Below are 22,196 nucleotides of genomic sequence, written 5' to 3'. Positions count from 1 at the left end.
AGTCTACGCTACCAGAACGACCCGGATTTATATCCGGCTTTATAATGTCTTTAGAATTAGTCTCTAAAACTCATTGCAGCATATTTTACGCTGATAAAACAACAGCATCAGTTATATCATATAAAAACAGTTAAGGTGTTAAACTGCTGTAGTGACGGTAAAATGAAGCACAAAAGTTTATACCAAAAACTTGTATTCCATTCGGTTGAGTTATTTTTGATTTGTTGCTGTTTGAAAGTAAATTGTATGGTTTTTTTTAACACATTTTGGCTTTTCGATACGCCTTTCTTGCCAGCCAGAGCCGTTGATATAATGGAGAAAATTGATGGGATTTAGGTTGGCGCACTGCCCCAGGCTGTCGAAGAAAGGAGCACCCAGTGACCTTAGTCGTCTAGCTGCCAAATCCGGACATTTACAGAGAAAGTGTTCTGCAGTCTCCTTCTTTGTAAGGTCTCCACATCTTCTGCAATGGGGTTTAAATGGTAGCCCTAGTCGCCCAGTGACCTGGGCAAGTTTTACATGCTCCGGTGGTGCCAATGCATGCAGTCCTTAGCACCCTCCCCAGTTTAGTGATATTAAAGACCTTCCGAAGAGCTTCCAGGGCGATCCAGGCATCCATACGTTAAAATTGGCAAAACCACTGCGTTGTACATCCACAGTACGACCTGGGGTTTGAGTCCCCATTTTTACCGAACATAAATTTGCAGGAGTAGAAGGCTATACTGGCCTTCTTTACCCGATTGTCAATGTGTAGCTTCCAATGGAGTTTGGAGTCAAGTATCACTCTAAGATACCCGATGAAAGCGGGAGAACATGGTTGTTTAATTTGGGAAGTCGAAAGGGCGGAGGTTTATATTTTCTGGTGTATAGCACCTGCTCCGTTTTTTCAGAGTTGACTCGGAGACCGCAACAACAAAAACAACTTTCGTTTTCTTCCATTTCAGGGGGACGACACACGCCAGGTTGATTTCTTACAGGACAGGAACCACCAAGGTACTTGTTTTCTGAAGTATCACAGACAAGATACTCGTATCATCAGAACCACGAGGTTTAAAGGAGTAAAAACTATTTATTAGCCACGTGATTCCGTCAACTGACAGGATAGATTCCAGCGAAACATCGAGTAGCCCTACTTGTCGACTCGTGTCGACAATGTCACGTGGGATAATAGAATTTTCCGGAAAGTGATTATTTACCAGGATATTCAAAGATTATTCTGCAGATTCAGCCCACTCCCCATCCTCCCTTTTACAAGAGTTCTGCAAGAGTGGTCTTTAGAAAGGATCTTGCTTAGCCTGGCAGACTCCTTCACGGATTCAATGGATACGCAATATTCCTTCCAGGAGTTGCGTTTCGCATATTTAATGGTTTTTTTGTTTTTGTATTCATTCAAAATTACACGGTAATTTTCAAAGTTTCTAGTTTGGTAGCATTCGTTAACAACCCTACTCTCCCGCCTCTCATATAAATTCATGGAATTTATCTTCAGAAGAACCTTGCTGGAGAGATTAGCTTCAAAATACAAAGAGCCAAGCAATCTGTGCGTAGTTATTAGCGTGTATAACACATGGACTGAAAAGTCCCGGGCCTAACAAAGAAAAGACGATTTTTTTTTTGTTCAAAATTAACTTTATTCATCAACGTAACTCCCATCAAAAACACCGCAATCATTCCAGCACCGCTCTAACATTTCAATACCACTTTTGTAGAATGATTTATATTTTGCCTCAAAATAGGCTTCAGTTTCAGCGATGACTTCTTTATTCGAGCACAATTTCTTACCGACGAGCATTTTTTTTAGCTCTACGAACAGCCAGTAGTAGTCGCTGGGAGCCAAATCTGGTGAATAGGGGCGATGTGGGAGCAATTTGAAGTTCAATTTAGATTGTTTTGCCATTGTTTTGATTGACTTGTGAAACAGTGCGCAAACGCCAGAGCTTTCTCATAGTCAAATGCTCATGCAATTTAAAGCCCAAGAGTTCTTTTGATATCTTTACGATGTCACGCAACTTCACTTTTCGATCATTGAAATCGGTTTTGCAGATTTTTTTTTATGTTTTCTGGTGTTACCACCGCATTTGGACGCCAACTGCGTTGTACATCATGGGTGTCTCTACGACTACGTCTGAAGTCAGCAAACCATCGATTTATTGTTGCTTCTGATGGAGTGGAGTCCCCATAATACTTTTCAGGCCATTGCACCACCTGAATGGTATTTCTCCCCATCAAGAAGCAGCGTAAAATTAAAATAATTTTGAAAATAACAAAAGTAGCGTCAATCTTAGCACAATAACTTACGAACTAATGAACAGAATATAATGAAGTTTCAACAGCTTTTGAGGTTAGCAATAAAACTAGTGGCATCTATGTGTTAGACCTGGGAGCTTTCAAACCCATGTGTTACATATTTACAATTTTTACAAGATGTAGCGACATAGTTTTTGAAACGCTCCCTCGGCAGAGGTTTCCAGATTTATATCCGGTTAAAGACTGTGATTTCAGTAGCGCTCACCAAAAATTTATAAGGAAATTTTAAAGTTGCTACAACAATAACTTATAGTTTTGGTTATGAAAATTCCAAAAAGTTGGTATGGAAGGCGTGTTGCAGATTGTGCGATACAGAAGAATAGACAACGGAAAAATTCCTTAAACATGGAAAACATTAAGGGCACCCGGTGGTCTAGAAATTTGAGAAAATAATTTTTTTTTGATTTTTCAATATTTCGAAAACATAGTATCTAAAGAATATACTGTGAAATTTTCATGCAAAAATTCCTTCTTCAGCCATTAAACTAGGTAGAGAGCGGTCCGCGCGCTCCTGTACCTCAAACTTTTAACTAATGTTGTTAAAACGATAAAAACTATTCAACCGAATCGTCTGAAATTTTAATATGTTTTTCACAACATCCATGGCTATCGCCCGTACTAAAATCATATTATTATTTCAATTATTTCGTTTTTTTTTATTAAAAAATTGGGAAGAAACCCCCGAAGGTTTTTTTTTTTTTGGTGTTTGTGTTTCAGATAAATAGTAGAGGCAAAATGGACAACACCGTCCAGGTCCAATGTTTCGAGAGAGTCAACTTCAGCGTCATTTTTAAAATTATTAAAATTAAAAAAACATTTCCCAATTTTTTTTTTAATTTTTGTATGTAAAAGCAGTTAAATAAAAGGTCTAAAAAATTTAAATATCGTTTTTTATATTTTTTTATTGTAAAAAAAGTCCTGAAAATACCCAAAATTTGCGAGCTGAGATCACCGTGAAATATTTTACATGTGTGGTACATGTGGTACTTGATCAAAAAGCTCCCGGAATATATTCAGAAAATTCAAAATGCAAGTTTAATCCTCAAAAGTGATATTATCTGCATAAAAGTACTCCCCATCAACTGCAACGTACCATCGTGTTGATGCAGCTCTCGAAAAATGTCTACTCTATTTGCGGTATAGCCATCAGAGCCGTCTTCGATTTTTCCATTACTTCCGCTCGGCTTTTAAAACGCATTCCCCGTAGTGGTGTTTTGACTTTATCGAGAAAAAATCTCAGGAACCCATATCAGACGAATTCGTTCGCTGTAGGATGGCTTTCGTTCCATTCTTGGTCAAAAATGACCGAATAATGATGGTCCGGTACGACGGTTCGTTATCGTGGTGCAAAATCCACGAGTGGTTTTCCCACAAATCCTTCTTTTTTTGGCGAATGGCTTCACCCATACACTAGTCTTATTAACTGACTGACCTTCTGGAAAAAACTTGTGGTATGCAACACCGTTGTTGGCCATATAAACCATGAGCATCGCTTTCTTTTTTGACTGAAAAGGAAATGAAATTCATTTTTAAAACTCTAAAAAATCGAAAGCACGTGCAGTGAGTAAATCTTCAAGATAGCGTAACTGTTACAAATGTCAAGCAATCGCGTTAAATTTTTCGAAGGAATGTGAATCACAGATGTGGCAACCTATCGAAAAAAAACAGCACTCAAATCAGTGGACTTATAGCGCCACCTGGCGGTTGTTCCGGAAGCTTTTTGCTTAAGGTGGCATATAAAATTTTGTTCTAGTCATATAAATATCATCTTTTTTTTTAATTAATGCACAGCTTTAAGCGCTCAGCCAATAATTATAATTTTTTTAAGTCACATTTGTAATGTTATTGATTTCCACGCTGCCACTATACAATTTTTTTTTTACTACAGGGTCCGTCACTCAAAGTGTAATCAATTAAAAAGGCCATTACTTTAGTTTGGAAAATTATTTTTATTCAATTCAAAGTAAAAAATGTGTGAAAATAATACAAAATTAAGAATCCATTTACTTTTGCTCTATATGGCCACCTTTTGCCTTGACTATGCCCTTGAGACGGTCTAGAAATTAATCGTAAGCTGCCCGAATGTGACTTTCAGGTAGTTTGGCCCACTCGCGGCTTATTTCAGCGCCTCGAGATTGGTGAATCTTTTAGTTCGGACTTTGCTCTCCAAAATGGCTCCTCAAGGGAAATAATTCATTGTGTGGACGTTATTAAGTTTGGAACGTTGTTGTTTATTTAGCCATTCCCGAGTTCACACGAGCTTTGTGATACAGTGCCAAGACCTGTTGAAACGTCCATGGTCTGCCAACGATATGTTTGCCTGCCCACGACTTCAAAGCAACCTCCAAAATACTTTCCTGATAATATTTCGCATTTACCTTGACGCCAGGCTCGATGAAAACGATTGGAGAGCGCCCATCGGCGATTATAGTGGTCCAAACCATTACCTGTAGCGGTTGTCGCCTCCTGGTGGCCACTCAATGACTCAAATTCTCGTACATCAGCCCGTACATCAGCTACGCGAGCGGTCTGAAGTTTGTAACACTTCGAGTGCCGGAGCCTGTAAATGATTGCTCACATTTTCTCGCTTGTATTTACTAAACAACTGAATGAATATTCAGTTTTAATAGTTGATGTATACTGTATAAGTATATATGTATGTATGTGTACATGTTTGGGTGCGCCCCTAATTCATTTGAATATTTTTGCCTGTATCGAATAAAGAGTAGTGAATTTGCAAGTCCCCCCGACTATCATTATATGGAAATCAATTTTACGTGTGATTGCATTTGCACACAAAACATTTGTGAAATATTTACAAATAAACGTCTGCCATAAATATGCACAACAACAATAAATAAAAAAAAAGCTAATCAGCAAGCCTACGTGCATACAAACAAATGTTTTTAACATGAATGTATGAGCTGCTCAATGAACTGGCCCCATAAACAGTCATAAACGCTGGCTACATAATAGCTCACTTGGTATCACATTTCAAGGCTTCCACACATTCGTTCAATCATTTTCCGGGTCATTTGAAATGTGAGCATTCATATGCATTTTTATAAAAAAATAATATAAAATAGCATAAATTTCATAAATTTGCCGGCTGTCGCTAATTTATGGCAGCACAGTAAATCCGAGAATTGTATGAATTTGTTGCAAATTTGACAAAATCCATACAACAAAAAAGGGAATAAATTGACATATAACTAAATTATGCATTTTTATCATCGAATATATTTCTATTGTTTTGCTGAAAAAATACTTTTTGAAATGTGCATCAATTTGATAGTATAGAGCCATTTTTTGGGCGAACAAAATTATCAGGAATACGTGTATTCAGAAATATGTCATATGCTAATATGTTAATTAAGTTGTGTATTAAACGCAATGCAGAAATTCACAAAATTTTCACCTCAAAAATTGTGCCAAAAAACGCCTAAAATATGCAATATGAGTTTGGCAATTTTCTATCAGCTGAAAGTATGCAACTCCCTTACTGCAGATGTTGCATATTTTTAGGTGCTTTGTGCGTGGCCAACACAACTGGGTTTAACGGTGCATAGCGTATTATCTCTTGACCTGAAAATTCGATTCTAAAGAAAGTGTTTCCCTTCATTCAAAAACAGACGCCCTTCGAATAATAATTTTGCGAGTAGATACTCACTCACTTTCTTTTTCAACCCTCATTCAGAAGGGAGTAAGGAAAGTCGATTATTTTGCAGCTCACAACTCCCAACCTGGAACTACAATTCTCTGGAAGATAGCAACCAAACGCACCCGAGTGGGTACACTCCGATGTAATCGATTTATTCTATATTACTTAAAGCTCTAAAGCCCGGTTGCCTAAACTTTGCCCGACGAGAGCAAAGCAGCTGAGAAGAAGGTATTGTTGATTCCACCACGTCCTTCAAATAGCTTTCTCAGAGAACACTTGAGGCAGTCCCAAGTCTCACCGCATGGACACCTAACGGACAATGTCCAGTAAGGATACCTACCAAATTCGAGAGCTGCGGCTTTGTTAGCCTTAGAAGTTGCATCGGGCATCAGCTGTCTGTTAGTTGGCTAAATGACAGTCCAGATGTGATAAAAGAAAATCAGTAATGGATTGCATTATATTTGGCTGGAGAATCACCACCAGCGATTGCTCGTAAGCTCGAGCATTTTAAAGTAAAAAAAATTTTTGTTTATCGCGCCATTACTCGTTACAATGATACTGGTAGCATCGCCAAACATCATGGAGCTGGTCATCAAAAGACTGCAACGTCACATGAAATGGTTCAAAAGTAAAGAAACGACTTGAGCGAAATCCCTGACTCCCGACGAAGTGCCAATCAAATGGCGAAAGAACTGAAAATATGTAACCGTAGCATCCGCCGCATAATGAAAAATGATCTCCAAGTCAAGCCTTACAAGATCCGAAACGCGTATGATCTCACACCAAAGCAGCAAAAGCAGCAACAAGTCAGACTTGAGAGAGCGAAGGAGTTGAGTCTGACGAGACAATTTTTCAAACTGAGCTATTCGTAAATTCCCAAAACGATAAGGTTTATTTGACTGATCGTTCATACGAGAATTTGAGTCATCGATAGGCCACCAGAAGGTGCAACCGCCACAGGTAATGGCTTGGGCCGCTGTAATCTCCAATCGTTTTCATCGAGCCTGGCGTCAAGGTAAATGCGAAATATTATCGGCAAAGTATTTTGGAGTTTGCTTTGAAACCGTGGGCCGACAAACATTTCGGTGGCAGACCATGGACGTTTTGAGCAGGACTCGGCACTGTCTCACAAAGCCCGAGTGAACCAAGAATGGCTAAAAAACAACGTTCCGAACTTCATAACGTCCACACAAGGGCTCTCCAATTCACCAGACGCGAATTCGATGGATCATTCTCTTTAGGCCATTTTGGAGAGCAAAGTCCGAACTAAAAGATTCACCAGTCTTGAGGCGCTGAAAATAGCCATTGTTCGCGAGTGGGCCAAAATACCTGCAAGACACATTCGGGCAGCTTGCGATTCGTTTCTGGGCCATTTCAAGGCCATAGTCAAGGCAGAAAGGGGGCATATCGTGCACAAAGAAATGTATTCTTAATTTTGTATTATCTTCACACATTTTTTACCTTGGATTGAATAAAAGTAATACTCCAAACTAAATATATGGTCTTTTTAATTGATTACGCTTCGAGTGCCGGGCGCTGTATATGAAATTGAAATTTGAAAAGGTCGAGACAAGGAGCATCAGCAGATTTGGTGCCTCCTAAAACACTTAGACTAAAAAGCCCATTGTATTTAAAGCTCTACTCCCTTTCCAGAGCTTTAAATAGTCAGCAAATAGTCAAGGAGGGAAGGAGAAAAGTATCAAAGAAAGATATAGGAACACTGTATAGGGCGCTGTATATAATAAGCTACATTTTTAACTATATTTTTATAAAAAATTAATGAAGAAACTTTAGTGTGAAAAATATTGCGAAAATATAAAGCGACTATAATTATGTGGGTGCGAGTGTATAATGGAACGAGTCATCTTAAGTACTTATGTCTCCAGTTATTCACCGAAAATACTCAGCTTACTAGCAACACTTCCTAAGTCACTCAATCATCCAAACATTCATGAACATTGAAGCATTACTGTACAAAATCGCACCTCTCATAATCATATCCAATAAAATTTCCGCTTTTTTCTTGCTTACTCAATCATCCACCCAGCACGACAGCAGCCATCCTAACCTGACTCACGAGACCTGACTGTACACACTCATACACACACACACTCATGCGCTCACTCTCCTCCTCATGCATAATTCTTCATACGAGCTTCACTTAACGTTTATTTTATTCACAACGTGTCCAGTCAAATTCAATTTACTTTATCCTTTCGTCCATACAGATCGTCATACGAGCACTTAAGCGACATTGACGCATACAAATAAATTCATAAAGACGTGGTGAGAAGCAGCCATCGGTAGAGAAGATAGTACAGCATGAGACGGCATGAATGAAGCAGTGGAAAATAAACTCGTAAGCATATATTAATAACAGTTAAAAATACATACATATGTACGTATGTATGCCTATGCATTGTCGGACAAAATAACAATTCATGCTACAAATACAACAATTGCCAAAAATAAAAACATACAATTTTAACAACTTGCTCACTTGAATAATTCCAACGGTATCGAGTGGAGCACAAGAACTCAAAGTGTGCTCCAACAAAATTTCACTACCCACCACACTCTCCTGCCGCATTGCTGCCATCGCAGCTTGCCAGCCAACATGGACCTTCATAACTTTAACAATAACATACACAGCAACTTAACACTGCCATCTGCAACAACAACAACACGAGCAACATCTACATATTTTACATATAGCATACCGGGCATGGATATAACGCCGGGTCCGGTCGCCTTCACCTATGTCAGTGAATTTTTATCGCTTATCACACCAGCGGAACTGCCACTAGGTAAGTGTGTGGGCGCGTGTGTATACGCATGTGTGTGTGTGAGAGAGAAATAACAGAGATACGAGTATATTGATGGTGAGAAAATGCGTGTAAAGGTGTGGGATGGGAAGTGAATAAGCACTATTATGTTGGATTTAATGTGCGTGTAAATATGTATGTGCATCAGTTTTTAGGTGAATGTAAATACATCTGCAAAAATATTAAAAATATCAGTGAAATATGTATTTTATGGCACGAACAATCCATTAGTGATGGATAATATTTATACAAATTCTTTGTGAACGTTAAGAATTTGTATAGCGTTGTCTAATACAAGCTTATTTCTTAATCATGGATCGTTTTAATCCTGGAATTTTGCTCTTGCTGGAAAACTTGACTGTTATTCAATATTACACTTCAGTGGAGTGATAGGAGTTTTGAATGAAAAAATGAAGTAACCACTGATTTCGCTGTAAGCAAATTTCTTCGAAAATCTCAAGAGACTGGCTTGCTTACGAGTATTGTTCGCGGCCCCGTTTTTGTGTGCTGTATATCGGCGAGGATGTACATGAAGTCAATCTTTGTCTTCAATAACTCAAAATCGATCCTAACGTGCTGAGAACTTTGCGCAAAAGCTTAGAGTTATTCGCTTCCAAGGCCCCATAAGAGATTAGACCGTCATCCAACGTTCGCCCACCATAATTCTTACATAATTCTTACCAGAGTTAAAGTCGAATATCTAAGAAATAGAAGTAGTAAGACCGTGTTCAAAAAAAAAAAACTCTACATAAAATAATTCAAAATTTATTAAGTAACAAGTCCCAAACCCAGCGCACAACCAGCTATCCTGAGATGCTTCCCCTTCTCACGTTTGCTCACTCTCGAACGAGTGTTCGGAAGCTACCCAGAGGATACTTCGGCTAATCCCGGAAGTTGTGAGCTGTTTGAACCATATATAGAAGAATCGTCATGGTCACTCCCGGCGATCAGTAACTTTCCCCTCTTGCGTGGACTTCTACATATGGAACCATCCTCCTAACACTCTACAAGGCTCTCATCGTAACCGTCCTAACGTATCACGCAGAAGCGTGGACGATGACAACATCTGTTGGAGCGACGCTTGGAGTGTTTGAGAGAAAGATTCTGCGCAAGATTTTTGGGCCTTTGCACGTTGACAACGGCGAATATCGCAGGCGATGGAACGATGAGCTGTATGAGCTTTCCGGCGACATAGTGCAGCGAATAAAGATCCAGCGGCTACGTTGGTTGAGTCATGTCGTCCGAATGAATACAAACGCTCCGGCTCTGAAAGTATTCGATTCGGTACCATCTGGTGGTAGCGGAGGAAGAGAAAGGCCTCCTCTGCATTGGAAAGATCAGATGGACTTGATTTCACTTAGTGTGTCCAATTGGCGCCGGTTAGCACGAGAAAGAAACGACTGGCGCGCTTTGTTAAACTCGGCCAAAATAACCCGTAAGCGGTTATCGCACCAATTAAGAAGAAGAGAGAGCTAAAATAGAAACGACAGGAGCTTTGTTGTTTTACCTTCAAGTTTATTTATTCAAATGACTCCCCTCTGGCCTCAATACATTGTTTTGCGTGATCTAAAAGCTTTTCGAAAGAGTGTTTCAGATCATCCTTCAGGATGTCGGCACAAGTCTTTTGGTTGGCCTCTACCGGCACCGACAAGAGAGAAAATTGCATTGACCGTTCGGTACATCCGCACGAACTCCTTGTGGACAATCCCCTTGGAATCGTAAAAACAAATGAGCACCGACCTAATTTTTGGATTTGGAAAGCTCGTCTGGGGCCTTCCATTCTGGACTTTGACGCTTAGTCAAAGTCCGAGATATTCAACTCCGATTCCGTGAATTTCAACTATGTTTTCGATGATTACTGATTTTGAATAAAATTCCATGAGCTTATGAGTAATCCCAAAATCCAATTTTTTTTATATATATTCAAGTTTTTTTAGGTAAAAGTAGATATTTTAAGCAAATCTTTCATGTTTCTACTACATCTGTTGTCCTCTACTGTGAATATGACTTGATCAGTTCCTTTATTTTGCGATATCTATCTCAGTGATCGAGGAGCATCGTCGATACCAACATTACCAGAATGGAATTTTTTCCACAGGATTATCAGAATAAACAGAATTTGCAAGAACAATAGAGATTGAAAGGTGCGATTTCTCAGATCCTCTAAAAATATCCCGCTTTGAGTAAAAGCAGGTTTCAGTATATGTAGGCAAACCAATCAAAATTAAGAAACAAAGGCAGATGAAAAGCGCGTGATGAAGTCAGGAACAGAAATACTGGATGTTTCGAAGAAGAAGCTTATGGTGACACAATGGATCTCAACTTTTCACCACCTTAGAGCACCTGCAGTTTTGTCCCTAAACGTCTTAATTTTTTTATAGTCTATTGAAGTTTTCTAATTTCGTCCTAATTTGGGGTTACATACGTCCAGCAACGCCAAAAATGCGCTAAAGAAGGGATAACAATAGAAATAAATATAAAAAAATATATTGTACATTGTTTATTAGTACTTAAACTTTATTAAAAAATTATTTGAATTTTTTCTTTACAAAAATCTATATATATAAAAAGAAGTTACATTTCCTTGGTAATCTTATAACTCAAGAACCGCCAAACCGATTGACACGAAAATTTTAGAGTTCTTTTCTATCTCTGAGGAGGTGGTTTGTGTGAAGTTTGATTGAAATCGGTGCAGCCGTTCCTGAGTTATGACACTTTATGTGATTACAAAGTGAAGAAAATCGTGTTCGACGAAATTAAGTGGAAAGACAACGACACAGACGGAGAAATCAGTCGGTTAATAGTGAAGCACCAAGAAACCGTCGTGGGCGTACGTCCGTTTATGATATACGTCAAATGGACCGCGCGTATTTCAATTACGATGCCACCATTGATTACAGCATGCATGCCTACATTGGCCAAATGAATATAGAATGTATACATTGCAAAGCAATTAAATTCAGAAACGAATCGCCTGGTATGTGCTGTGCTGGTGGGAAAGTCAAATTGCCGGTGCTAGAACTTCCGCCAGAACCTTTGCATTCATTGGTTTTTGGCAATTCACCAACGTCGAAGCATTTCCTCTTAAACATTAAAAAATACAATTCATGCTTTCAAATCACATCTTTTGGAGCTACAAATATTATAAGAGATGGATTTTTGCCGACGTTTAAGGTTATTACTTCGTTTGGAATAAACAATATCGTATTTAATTTATGTGCCGTCCCTGTGTTGGATGTTTTTAAAAATTCAGATCCGTTATCTACATATATTTCTCGAACTTTACAGATTCAAGGTCAAATATACCATAGAGCTGGGTCTTTGCTACTATTCCCAGATGGTGACCATCAATTGCAAATATATTTTATTGGTGATGAGAATCGTGAATTAGATCAGCGCTGTGCAATTTCGACGAATACGAGAAGATCAATCGTGAATGAATTGCAAACAATGTTCCATCAACACAATGAATTGGTGAAATTGTTCAAAGGGGCACTCGATCTGATGCCCACCGATGACCACAAAATAATAATAAAAGCCAATAAAACACCAATTGGGGAGTACGCCAGACGATTCAATATAAAAAAACATTTTATGTATGGTGGTGCGAAGCCCACTGGGGAATGCTAGTTAGTATATAAAAAATCACGTGACCCAAAGTATAATGAAAAAAGGTAGTCCACGGTCTGCATCGTTTCTGCTTGATCTGTAAAAAGTAAAAAAGTTCTTGTAAAATAAAGTTGTAGTTATACTCTGTCGAACCGGATTTTTGAACTTCGAAAAATTTGCAATTGACGGCATTTAAAAAAAGGATGCGTTTTACGTCATAAATGTCACAATAAAACTGGAGACCAAATTGGCAAAGCTTCAATCTACCTTAAAAACAAAATTATGTCCGTTAGAAGCAAAACTGCAGGTACTCTAATATTCTGCAGTTTTACCACATTCATAGATGTTATATCGCATTTATATATAAAAATAAATATAAAAAAAAATTATACATTGTTTATTAGTACTTAAACTTTATAAAAAAATTATTTCAATTTTTTCTTTCTTTCTTTATATATGTATATATATATATATATATATATTGTATTTTATCAAGCAGTGTTATAACTGTGAGTTGCCTATTTTAAGTCAATACAAAACATAAAAACGAATTGGTGGCAAGAACTGAATTCGATTTCAGAAAATGCAGTTTTCACTATTCGCCTCTATGGGACCTCGTTTATCGTCACCTGCCATGCAATAATCCTTTAAGTTTTCCCTCTCTTGCTAATCTTCGGAAAATATTGAAAATTATTATAAACCTCCTCACATCGCCAATTTCTGGCCCATTTCTTCTGGCGGAAGTTAATGTACTCTCCCGAATTTTGCGACACTTTAGACATTTGAAATAAAAAATATAAGTCAATATGAAGTCAAACCTTTGATCTCTTGATTTTCAAGTTATTTAATGAAACCACTTTTTTGAACTCACATTTGTTAAAATTTTAGTTCCCCCTCAAAAATTTACTGAATTTTATTTGAAAAACCTCCAAGCTTAGTTACTTTTTTCCCGACCTGTTTTTCGAGTTGTGTTTTTGCTTTCCTTAGAAGAAAATTGATTTAGCGCGTACACCCTTTTTGGGTGTTTGGCCGAGCCCCTCCTCCTATTTGTGGCGTGCGCGTCTTGATGTTGTTCCACAAATGGAGGGGCCTACAGTTTCAAGCCCACTCCGAATGGCAAATAGTTTTTATGATGAGGTTTTTCATGGTAGAAATGCACTCGAAGGTTTGTCTTTGCCTGCCGGGTGACCACTAATAGAAAAAAAATCATGTGCAGCATCGTACACGTGGTAGAAGTGAAACTTCTGTGTGCGAATGAGTGTGAATAAGAGAGAGAGAGACAGGGATAATTTCAAAAGAAATACAACAGTATAAAATTTGTGTAACCAAAACTCGATTTTATTAACTATAAATACATTAAGCTATCATCTGTTGATGGTTCAATTGGTAATACTGATATAATTGGTTTGTTATAGCTGAAATATGAAATATATGTACGTGATTCAATATTTTCTAGATAACGTGTGAAAATTGCATCTAGTGTAGTTCCGAATTTTGTTGTTGATTTTTTAGGGTTATTGTTTATCTGCAAACCGAATGTTTCTCGAAGAAATTGAATCAACGGCAGAGAATCATTGGATCCGAAATTTACGTTGAAATCTCCCCCGAGAATCAATGGAATTTTGTCTTCGCCTCTTCCAAGTGCATTTGCACCTGCGTGGCTGTAAACCAGTAGTGAGCGGTGAATGAAATATATTATGTCATCAAGATTTTGGTTCGGTGAGATATAGATGGCGGCTATGACAATAGTTTTTCCATTCAGCGTTTGACATTCTGCAATGCAAACATTGCAAACTGGTGTGACTATTGATGAATATGACTGAGACTACCTTGCAGTCATTTCCATGTTTGGTGTGACGATATTTACGTTATCATTTAGTCGCTTATATTTGATGACGCAATTGAAATTTGGTATACTAATATCCTCGTTATCGTTTACCCAAGTTTCGGGCAAAAGCACTATACTCGATTTGCGGATGACAGAGTCTGTTAAATCTGTGGAATGTGCTCGTAGGCTCTGACAATTAAGAGTATATACAGATAGCCCTCTTCTCTGAGTCATGAAATCGATTATTTATTTATCCACAGTTTCCAGTCTATTTAACGATAGTCTCCGGAATTCATCTTGTAAATGAGACATACTGACTGATGCTCGTCGACCATGGTAGAATCTAAAATCATTTCCGTTCGTTATAATCCACAAGCCTTCAATACAAGTGACTCGTGATAAAGCAACGTAAACTAATGATTGCGAAAGTTTTTTTATCATATTCGTAAACAACTTCAGAATACGTGCTTCCCTGAGACTTGTGAATGGTCGTCGCTCAAGCACAAACTAATGGTAAATGTGATCGTTTAGCGTTAATCGTTTGTTGTTGTTAAGCGGGATTGTTGATGTGCGTCGTCCGATTGGTACCGCTGTTTTACTGATATTATGCGCTGCAACATGACCAGCAACCTTTTTTCTCTGTCGCGTAACATTATGATGTATAGCTCTCCTTCTCTTTCTCTCTATGTTATATATCTGTATACTCTGTCTTACAACGAAGTCTATGTCTTAAGTATAGAAAATGTATAGCTCTCTTTCTCCTTCTCTCTAAGTTGTATCTTTTTTTCTCTCTCGCGTAACGAAATCTCTAAACGTTACATTTTTTCCAATTCACTCTCCATTCTTGCTCAAATATCAGACAGCCGCTAAAGAAGTTTCACTTCAAAAACTTTTTCTTCATTTTGATGTTTCACCAAATTCGAGATTCGAACCAATTTTTTCTCTTGACTGCGAATGGTAGTCACGCACTAACCCATTCGGCTACGGCGGCCGCCAAAATATGACCTTTTGTAAAACAAAAACGGTGCATTTCGATTCTTATACCAAGGTTTTATTTAACCTTCACTCCACTACTTTTGATGTATGGGACTTGCTTTTCTACTATTAAGAAAACTAGACTATCTTCTCCCAATAAATGATTGACTATCGTATGCATGTCTCTAACATTTTATTCAGCTACTGAATTTTTTCTGTAGCTTAACCGCTTCACACTTCGGCGAAGTATATGAATTTCTTCTCATCCTAGTGGAATCGTTCGCCATTAAATAAACGAAATCTAAGTAGTTAAAATAATAATCCAGCCTTGGAAGCATATTTTCATTTCAATTTCCTTGTGCAAACTGAAAGTCCAGTATTTTCAACATCAAATATTTTCCAAAACTACCTATAAACTAACACAAACAAAAAACTATTTGACACGAAAAGCGAATCATGAAATGTATACACGTTGCACAAAACACACAAAACCGGTCAGTCAGATGCCTGTAAATCACCCATCAGGCCATCAAAAACATAAATACACATACTGACATATAAATAGACATGCATAGTACTCATACTCGTATTCATGTTTCATGTTCAGCACCAACCAACAATGGCCACCCGCTAACGAGATCACTGGCCAACAGACAATATTGCAAACACTCGCACACACTAGGCGCATACCTAGTCCACATACATACACATATAAGTGCATACAAAGTGAATTAAGCCGCGTCTAAAATATATTATCCAAGACAGTCAATTGGACATTTTAACGGCACAGTCGTGTCTAATTTCAGAATTTAGTGACGCCAGTTAAGTGCACTCATACGCGACTGCCATGTGTTAGGTGCTGAAACATACTCGTATGTACATACATGCGCACCTATACATACATACGCTGGCTATCAATGATTCAATGGAAAGGAGGTGAGGCAGCAGATAGAGCGAAAACGAGCTGTTGAATTTTCGACACGCAAGCCCAAATGGTGTGCAGTGGTGAATAGGTGATAGTAAAATATTTGCGGTAGTTAAGCGGCTAACTCTCACGTGTGTACGTCAATTTGTTTATTTATTTACGTATTTATATTTTCGATTTCCATGTCCACTTATATCCATTTGCTCACCCATTTGTGCTAGTCAATAAATTTTCGATGTACGGTTACGGCATTTTATTACCAAATTATGGACTGTGGGGAAGACCATTTATTGTTTCTGGCGCATGTGGTTGTGGCTATGTACGAGGAATATTACATACAGGCTGATATCAAAGTGTAACTGAAACTTATTGGTCATTGCACCCTTGAAGTAGAATTTAGTGCACTTTAGGGAATTTCCTGTGTTCATTTTTCATCAATCCCGCAACCGATCCCGATTATTCCGATATGATTTTTTTTTTTTTGGCAGGACAACTAGCAAGTACAGCACTCAGACAACATTAAGTCCAGTGTACAGCACTTGAGTTCCCTGATTAGATCTTGTGGTGCCAAGGAGCCAAGGTGGTCGCTTCTTAACAAATCAGGGTCAAGGACACTGTCTGAGGTGCCTACAGAAAGTGGCCCGTCATAAGTCCAACCAGCTGCCTGTAGTCCTCTCTACTTAATGACAAGAGGACCTGCGACAGTCGGTTGGACATGACAGGTAACATCAGTTTTACCATCTGCAGCCTCTCTCAGCCTGCCAAGCTAACCTGTGGGATGCAGTAATGCGTTTGCTAACCGCTTTAATGGCTGCAGAAAGGAGTGGCAGAACTGGCTTCGGACCAAAGAAGTTGGCGTCAGATCCCAATCTAGCTAAAGTGGAAGAGGTGTCGTTACCAGCGATACCCACGTGTCCCGAGACCCATATTAGCATCAAGATATTATGTCTACCGTCATAGTTCAGCCTGGATTTAGAGAACTCAACTAGCCTTGAAGTGGTTGAAATGCTGTCTAAGGGCATGACGGCAGCTTTGCTGTCGCTGCAGGCAAATACAGGTCTGCCTCTCCACTTTCTTTTCCACAACAAAGTTCATTGCTTCTTGAATAGCTTACACCTCTGCTTGAAACACAGATGCGTGCATTCCAAGAGCGAAGTGTAGTTTTGTTCCGCTGGATTCCAAGTAGACACCAGAGCTGAAGCCGTGCTCGGTCCTAGAACCATCCGTGAAAATGTGAAAACAATATTTGCCGGGTACATTTTCAGATGTGAATTTCTTTGATCTCGTATATGGTACATATCTTCCGTAAAAGTCAAACCAACAGCTCTTTCATAAAATCCGATCTTTTCGATTTTCTCGATTTCAATATGGCAACAATTTTGGTTTGTTGATACACACTTGCTGGGCTCGGTTTACAGAAATTTCCTATGTTAATTTTTAATTTTTTATCAATTCCGAACCTACCCCGATATCGTTTTTGATCGCTATCATTTGATGGGAATTTCTTATAGAATCCGATTTTATCGACTCATTCGATTTCAATGTGGCAACATTTTCGATTTGTTTGTCAGTTTTCCTATTCCCAGAAAGATATTTTGGATTTTAATGATAGTTTTCGATTTTATGCGTGTAATTATCGCGTATAAATACTTATATATATGTAAGCCCTAAAGCACTGATAGAAACATGAAATTTTATTAAATTGCTACCCATAACTCGGCGTCATTAGTAGTGCATATCACCTGTTTTTTTGTCGTTAAGCAATCATAAATATTTTTTGTCAAGAGAAGCTTACATTCCAAATTTATTGTATACCCAACATAGCATAGGTATGGAAAAGACCGCACTGCAGGAATGACACGTTCACATTTTCTAAACTGAATTCTTTCACTATCATCCACTCCCATTAGGTTGGCCTTGGCTTCCTTTAAAAGCAGAATCGAATGGTGTCTAACTTGATCCATTTTCGCACCATCTAATCTTTCAAAGCACATTCTCGATGTGAACAAGCCTTTTTCTTGCCGACCGATATGGCATGGGGTTAGTCCTAAAGTCGCCATCGAATCGAATTGGGTACTGCAAAGCTTTTTAATTAATGGGCTGAGCTTCTCTTTCAATTTCGAAGTCAACGTAAATCTTTCGCTAAGGCATAAACGCGACATCGGCCTTAACAGCCACACTTTCTGCCTTTTCCAAACTGAATAAAGAAAGAAAGCAAATGGGTCTGGTGGTGAACGAAGACAAAACGAAGTATCATACCTCCTGTGATCAAACAAACAGTCGGCGCACTCGCGTATCGGCACCACCGTCACTGTTGACAGTTATGATTTCAAGGTTGTAAAAGACTTCGTTTATTTAGGAACCAGCATTAACACCGATATTAATGTCAGCCTGGAAATCCAATGAAGAATCTTTCTTGCCAACAAGTGCTACTTTGGACTAAGTATGCAACTGAGTAGTAAAGTCCACTCTCGACGAACAAAACTAACACTCTATAAGGCTCTCATCATGCCCGTCCTAACGTATGGCGCAGAAGCGTGGATGATATCCGATGAAACGTGGCTCGCAATGTTTGAGAGGAAGATTCTGCGGAAGATTTTTGTACGTTTGCACGTTGACGACGGCGAATATTGCAGGCGATGGATATACAAGTAGACGTAGCGACGACATAGACATGGCGCAGCGAATAATGATCCAGCGGTTACGTTGGTTGGGTCATGTCGTCTGAATGAATACAAACGCCCCGTTTCTGAAAGTATTCGATGCGGTACAATCCGGTGATAGCAGAGGGAGAGGAAGGCCTCCTCTGCGTTGGAAAGATCAGGTGGAGAAGGACTTGACTTCACTTGGTGTGCACAACTGGTTAGCACGAGAAAGAAACGACTGGCGCGCTTTGTTAAGCTCGGCCCAAATCGCGCTAACGGTTATCGCGCCAATTAAGAAGAGAGGAAGGCATAAACGCTTCAGATGCGCCTCAGTTCATCTATTCAGCGTTATCTGATTAGGTATGTCCATCCTTCTTTTGTCCGACTTTCTGAATAAGTGGTTAAGAAACGTCGATATGACTCGTTGGCTCTTAAGCGACAAGCAACTTTTTTGTATCCTTTATTTTCGCTGGAATAAGTCATCGATCAATCCTTGACATTTTATAATTTAAGAACTTAATATTTAAGCTTGCAATTTGATAGTGAAAATATGCAAACCAACTTTAAGCTATTTATACAAAAAGTATGTGCACACCTTCCTTTCGGCAAGCAAAAAATATTTCTTACCAAAATGTTCAGTTCCAAACTACCTAAAGCGCAGTAAACTTAGTTGTACTGAAAATATCGCGCTCTTGTCTTGTCTCCGAGTGCAGGTTGCAGGAAAGACCACCTCTGCGTCACATCCTCTCCTTTTTCGCTATGCTTGGTTGCGCCGCTTGCTTGTTGCAGGTTCACAAGTTATGGACCAATTTGAGACTTAAATAAAGTATGAGAAGAACGCTCAAGATTCCCAAGAAGATAAAGAATTTATGCATCTACTATAGAGATATAGAATCTTTTTCCAAGACTTGTCATAAATAATAATAAATGATCAAAAGGAATAAAATCACATGGCAAATTACATGGCATCACCAGTTCCATGAGATTATTCGGACACCAAAAGTTTTCCCCAGTAAAGCAATAAAGTGATGAGTTTATGGGATGTATGATACCACTTATATAGGTTTTACCTTGCCATGCTATAGTCATTTAGCGGGCTTACTGTTGGCAATTACGTTGCAATAAAACATACAATCTTTATATAAAGATTTAGTGTTTCGCTGGCATGATATGATCACATGACATGATCTTGTGATATATTGCCATATGAAGAAACGTGATGCTGATGTTGTAAATTATGTTGTGTTCCGAGATGCAATATAATATGATAATATTAATGTAATAAGATGTATTAAATATCACTTGATACGAAATTATGTGATGTTCATGTAATTTTAAGGCAGTTGTAAGACATGACTAGTTGCGATTTGATACCTATCACGAAAGTATAGGATTGATGATATGCTATGTAACACGATTTGATAATGCGTTATATCATGTGATGTGATATGATATCACGTGATAACTTCTCATACCATATGATATCATATTAAAAGGAGAGATGACTATATGATGATGAAGCGTCTTATGTTGCGATGTGATTTGAGTAATTTAATTAAATGTAGTCAGAAGATGTGTAATGTCTACACTTTTATGATTGATTTGTTATGTAAGTAATGTAGTTAAATGTATTAGTAAGACCCGATTTGTTGCGGTTTGATTCCTGCCATGAAAATAGAGGATTGATGTTTTTCGATGTAACACAATTTGATATTATTATATGATGCGATGTGATATGATATCACGTGATAACATGTCATGTGATATGATGTCACATTAAAAGGTAATATTAGATGTGATAGATATTCTCTGAGAGGATGTTATATGATGATCGTTTGGTTTTATGAGTGTGGTGTGAAGTGGTTTAATGTGGTGTATTATAAAAATAAGTTAATTTAGTCACTCCTACCACAAAATTTGTGTGATGTGATGATGAGTGAGCTGATGCTTGAATATCGTATCGGTAAATAAAGAGACTGCAATGAGTAATGAAAAGTAATATGATAAAATGTTTCATATATATATATAGAACATTAATATGTATATTATAAGTATACGAGTATGTGCACAAATGTTGAAAATTTAAAATTTTCAATGAAGACGTAGCTAGACATAAGAGTTTGAAAAACATTATCGAAGATGTTGTATGATATGATTTTCTCGAACTTGCACTGTATGAGACACTAATTATTTTGGTGATGTTTATTACGTGTGATGAGCCTAGTTTGCATATATATTTATATATGTTTTATTGATTAGACTATTTAAAGTACTTTGCACTTTTTCGCTGCTGATTAGCATTTATCTTTATATCTGTTCTCAGATTTGGTGCGTCAGTTTTTGCATTCGAACCTTACGCTTGTCGATTTTACAAAGGATGTAAGTACTAAAAATCACAAAATATTAAATCCATGTAAATAAGTGAGCACTGCATCAAAGAAAATTTAAGTTGAAAAATATTTTAAGTGTAAAAAAGTTATCCCTACACTCCATAGTAAGTAAATTTATCGCAAAAAATAGTATCCCCATTTGAAAAAGAATGCTTGCCTCTCTTATTGAAAACCTTTCCCAAAACATTTTTCATTGCGTCACATACATCTCAGTAGTTTCCAATAAATCAACCTTTTTTTCGCACACAACACTTTTCATTGCTCCACTCCTTGTGTTCGTTTGTCCCTTCTCAACTTCTGCCTACTACTCTATCTACCCTCTCCTCTTGCAGGCGATCAAAATCGAGTCCGGTTTCATAGTCATCATGAGCATCTTTGCCATACTGGCGCTTGTGCCGCTCATCTCTACCTGCGCTTGGTGTTGCGGACGACGCGCCGACCAGGATGAGGCCGAATTCATACGTAATGCACCTGTCAACATACACGACGAATCGCTGCAACAGGCGTTGAATTGTCGAAAGAGTGCGTCTGTAGTGTCACTCTGGATAACATTTATTCTCTTGGCGTGAGTATGCAGCGGTTATGGACTGTCAAATTGTTTTGACATTTTGAAACATATTCCAATTTTCTACTCACATTTCTTTTCCTTCTCGTTCTCATTGTTCAGGTTGAGTGATTTTTGCATATTTTATGCGAACAGCCGTCTAGCCACCAACGTTGAAATGACACCCGAAATGGTCAAGTCGACTGTGCACGACATGGAAGTATTTCTCAAAGACACACACCTACAAATCAAACATAAGTTGGATAATGGCTTTCATGTAGCTGTTGAAAAAGTTGTCAAAGATTTGGAAGGTCAGTATGTATGCGTACTCGCGTAAGTGAGTCTGTGATTTCATTTGCCTACAAATGTGCGTATGTATGCATGATGTACACACGTGTATTACATGCAATTTTTTTTCTAACTTTACAGTCAAAGTTATAATTCATATTTTTCCCATCCCGCTACGCTTTTTCCACTGCCTCACTGT

At 38.2% G+C, this 22,196-nt stretch overlaps 1 protein-coding gene across 4 annotated transcripts in view; it reads left to right on the top strand.

Annotated features, from left to right (window-relative positions):
• Positions 1–22,196, top strand: part of LOC128866279 (prominin-2) — a 69,275-nt gene that overhangs the window by 14,307 nt on the left and 32,772 nt on the right. For all 4 annotated transcript variants that reach the window (XM_054106875.1, XM_054106877.1, XM_054106876.1 and 1 more), the window contains exons 2-5: positions 8,197–8,775; positions 21,099–21,154; positions 21,498–21,730; positions 21,833–22,020. In XM_054106875.1, coding sequence (XP_053962850.1) covers positions 8,586–8,775; positions 21,099–21,154; positions 21,498–21,730; positions 21,833–22,020 — 667 coding nt within the window. In that variant the 5' untranslated portion in view covers positions 8,197–8,585. The remainder of the gene's footprint in view (positions 1–8,196; positions 8,776–21,098; positions 21,155–21,497; positions 21,731–21,832; positions 22,021–22,196) is intronic.

Source organism: Anastrepha ludens, chromosome 6, assembly GCF_028408465.1.
Source record: "Anastrepha ludens isolate Willacy chromosome 6, idAnaLude1.1, whole genome shotgun sequence".
NCBI lineage: Eukaryota > Metazoa > Arthropoda > Insecta > Diptera > Tephritidae > Anastrepha > Anastrepha ludens.
The sequence above is the reverse complement of the archived record's forward strand: the minus strand, read 5'-3'. Positions and strand labels throughout refer to the sequence as shown.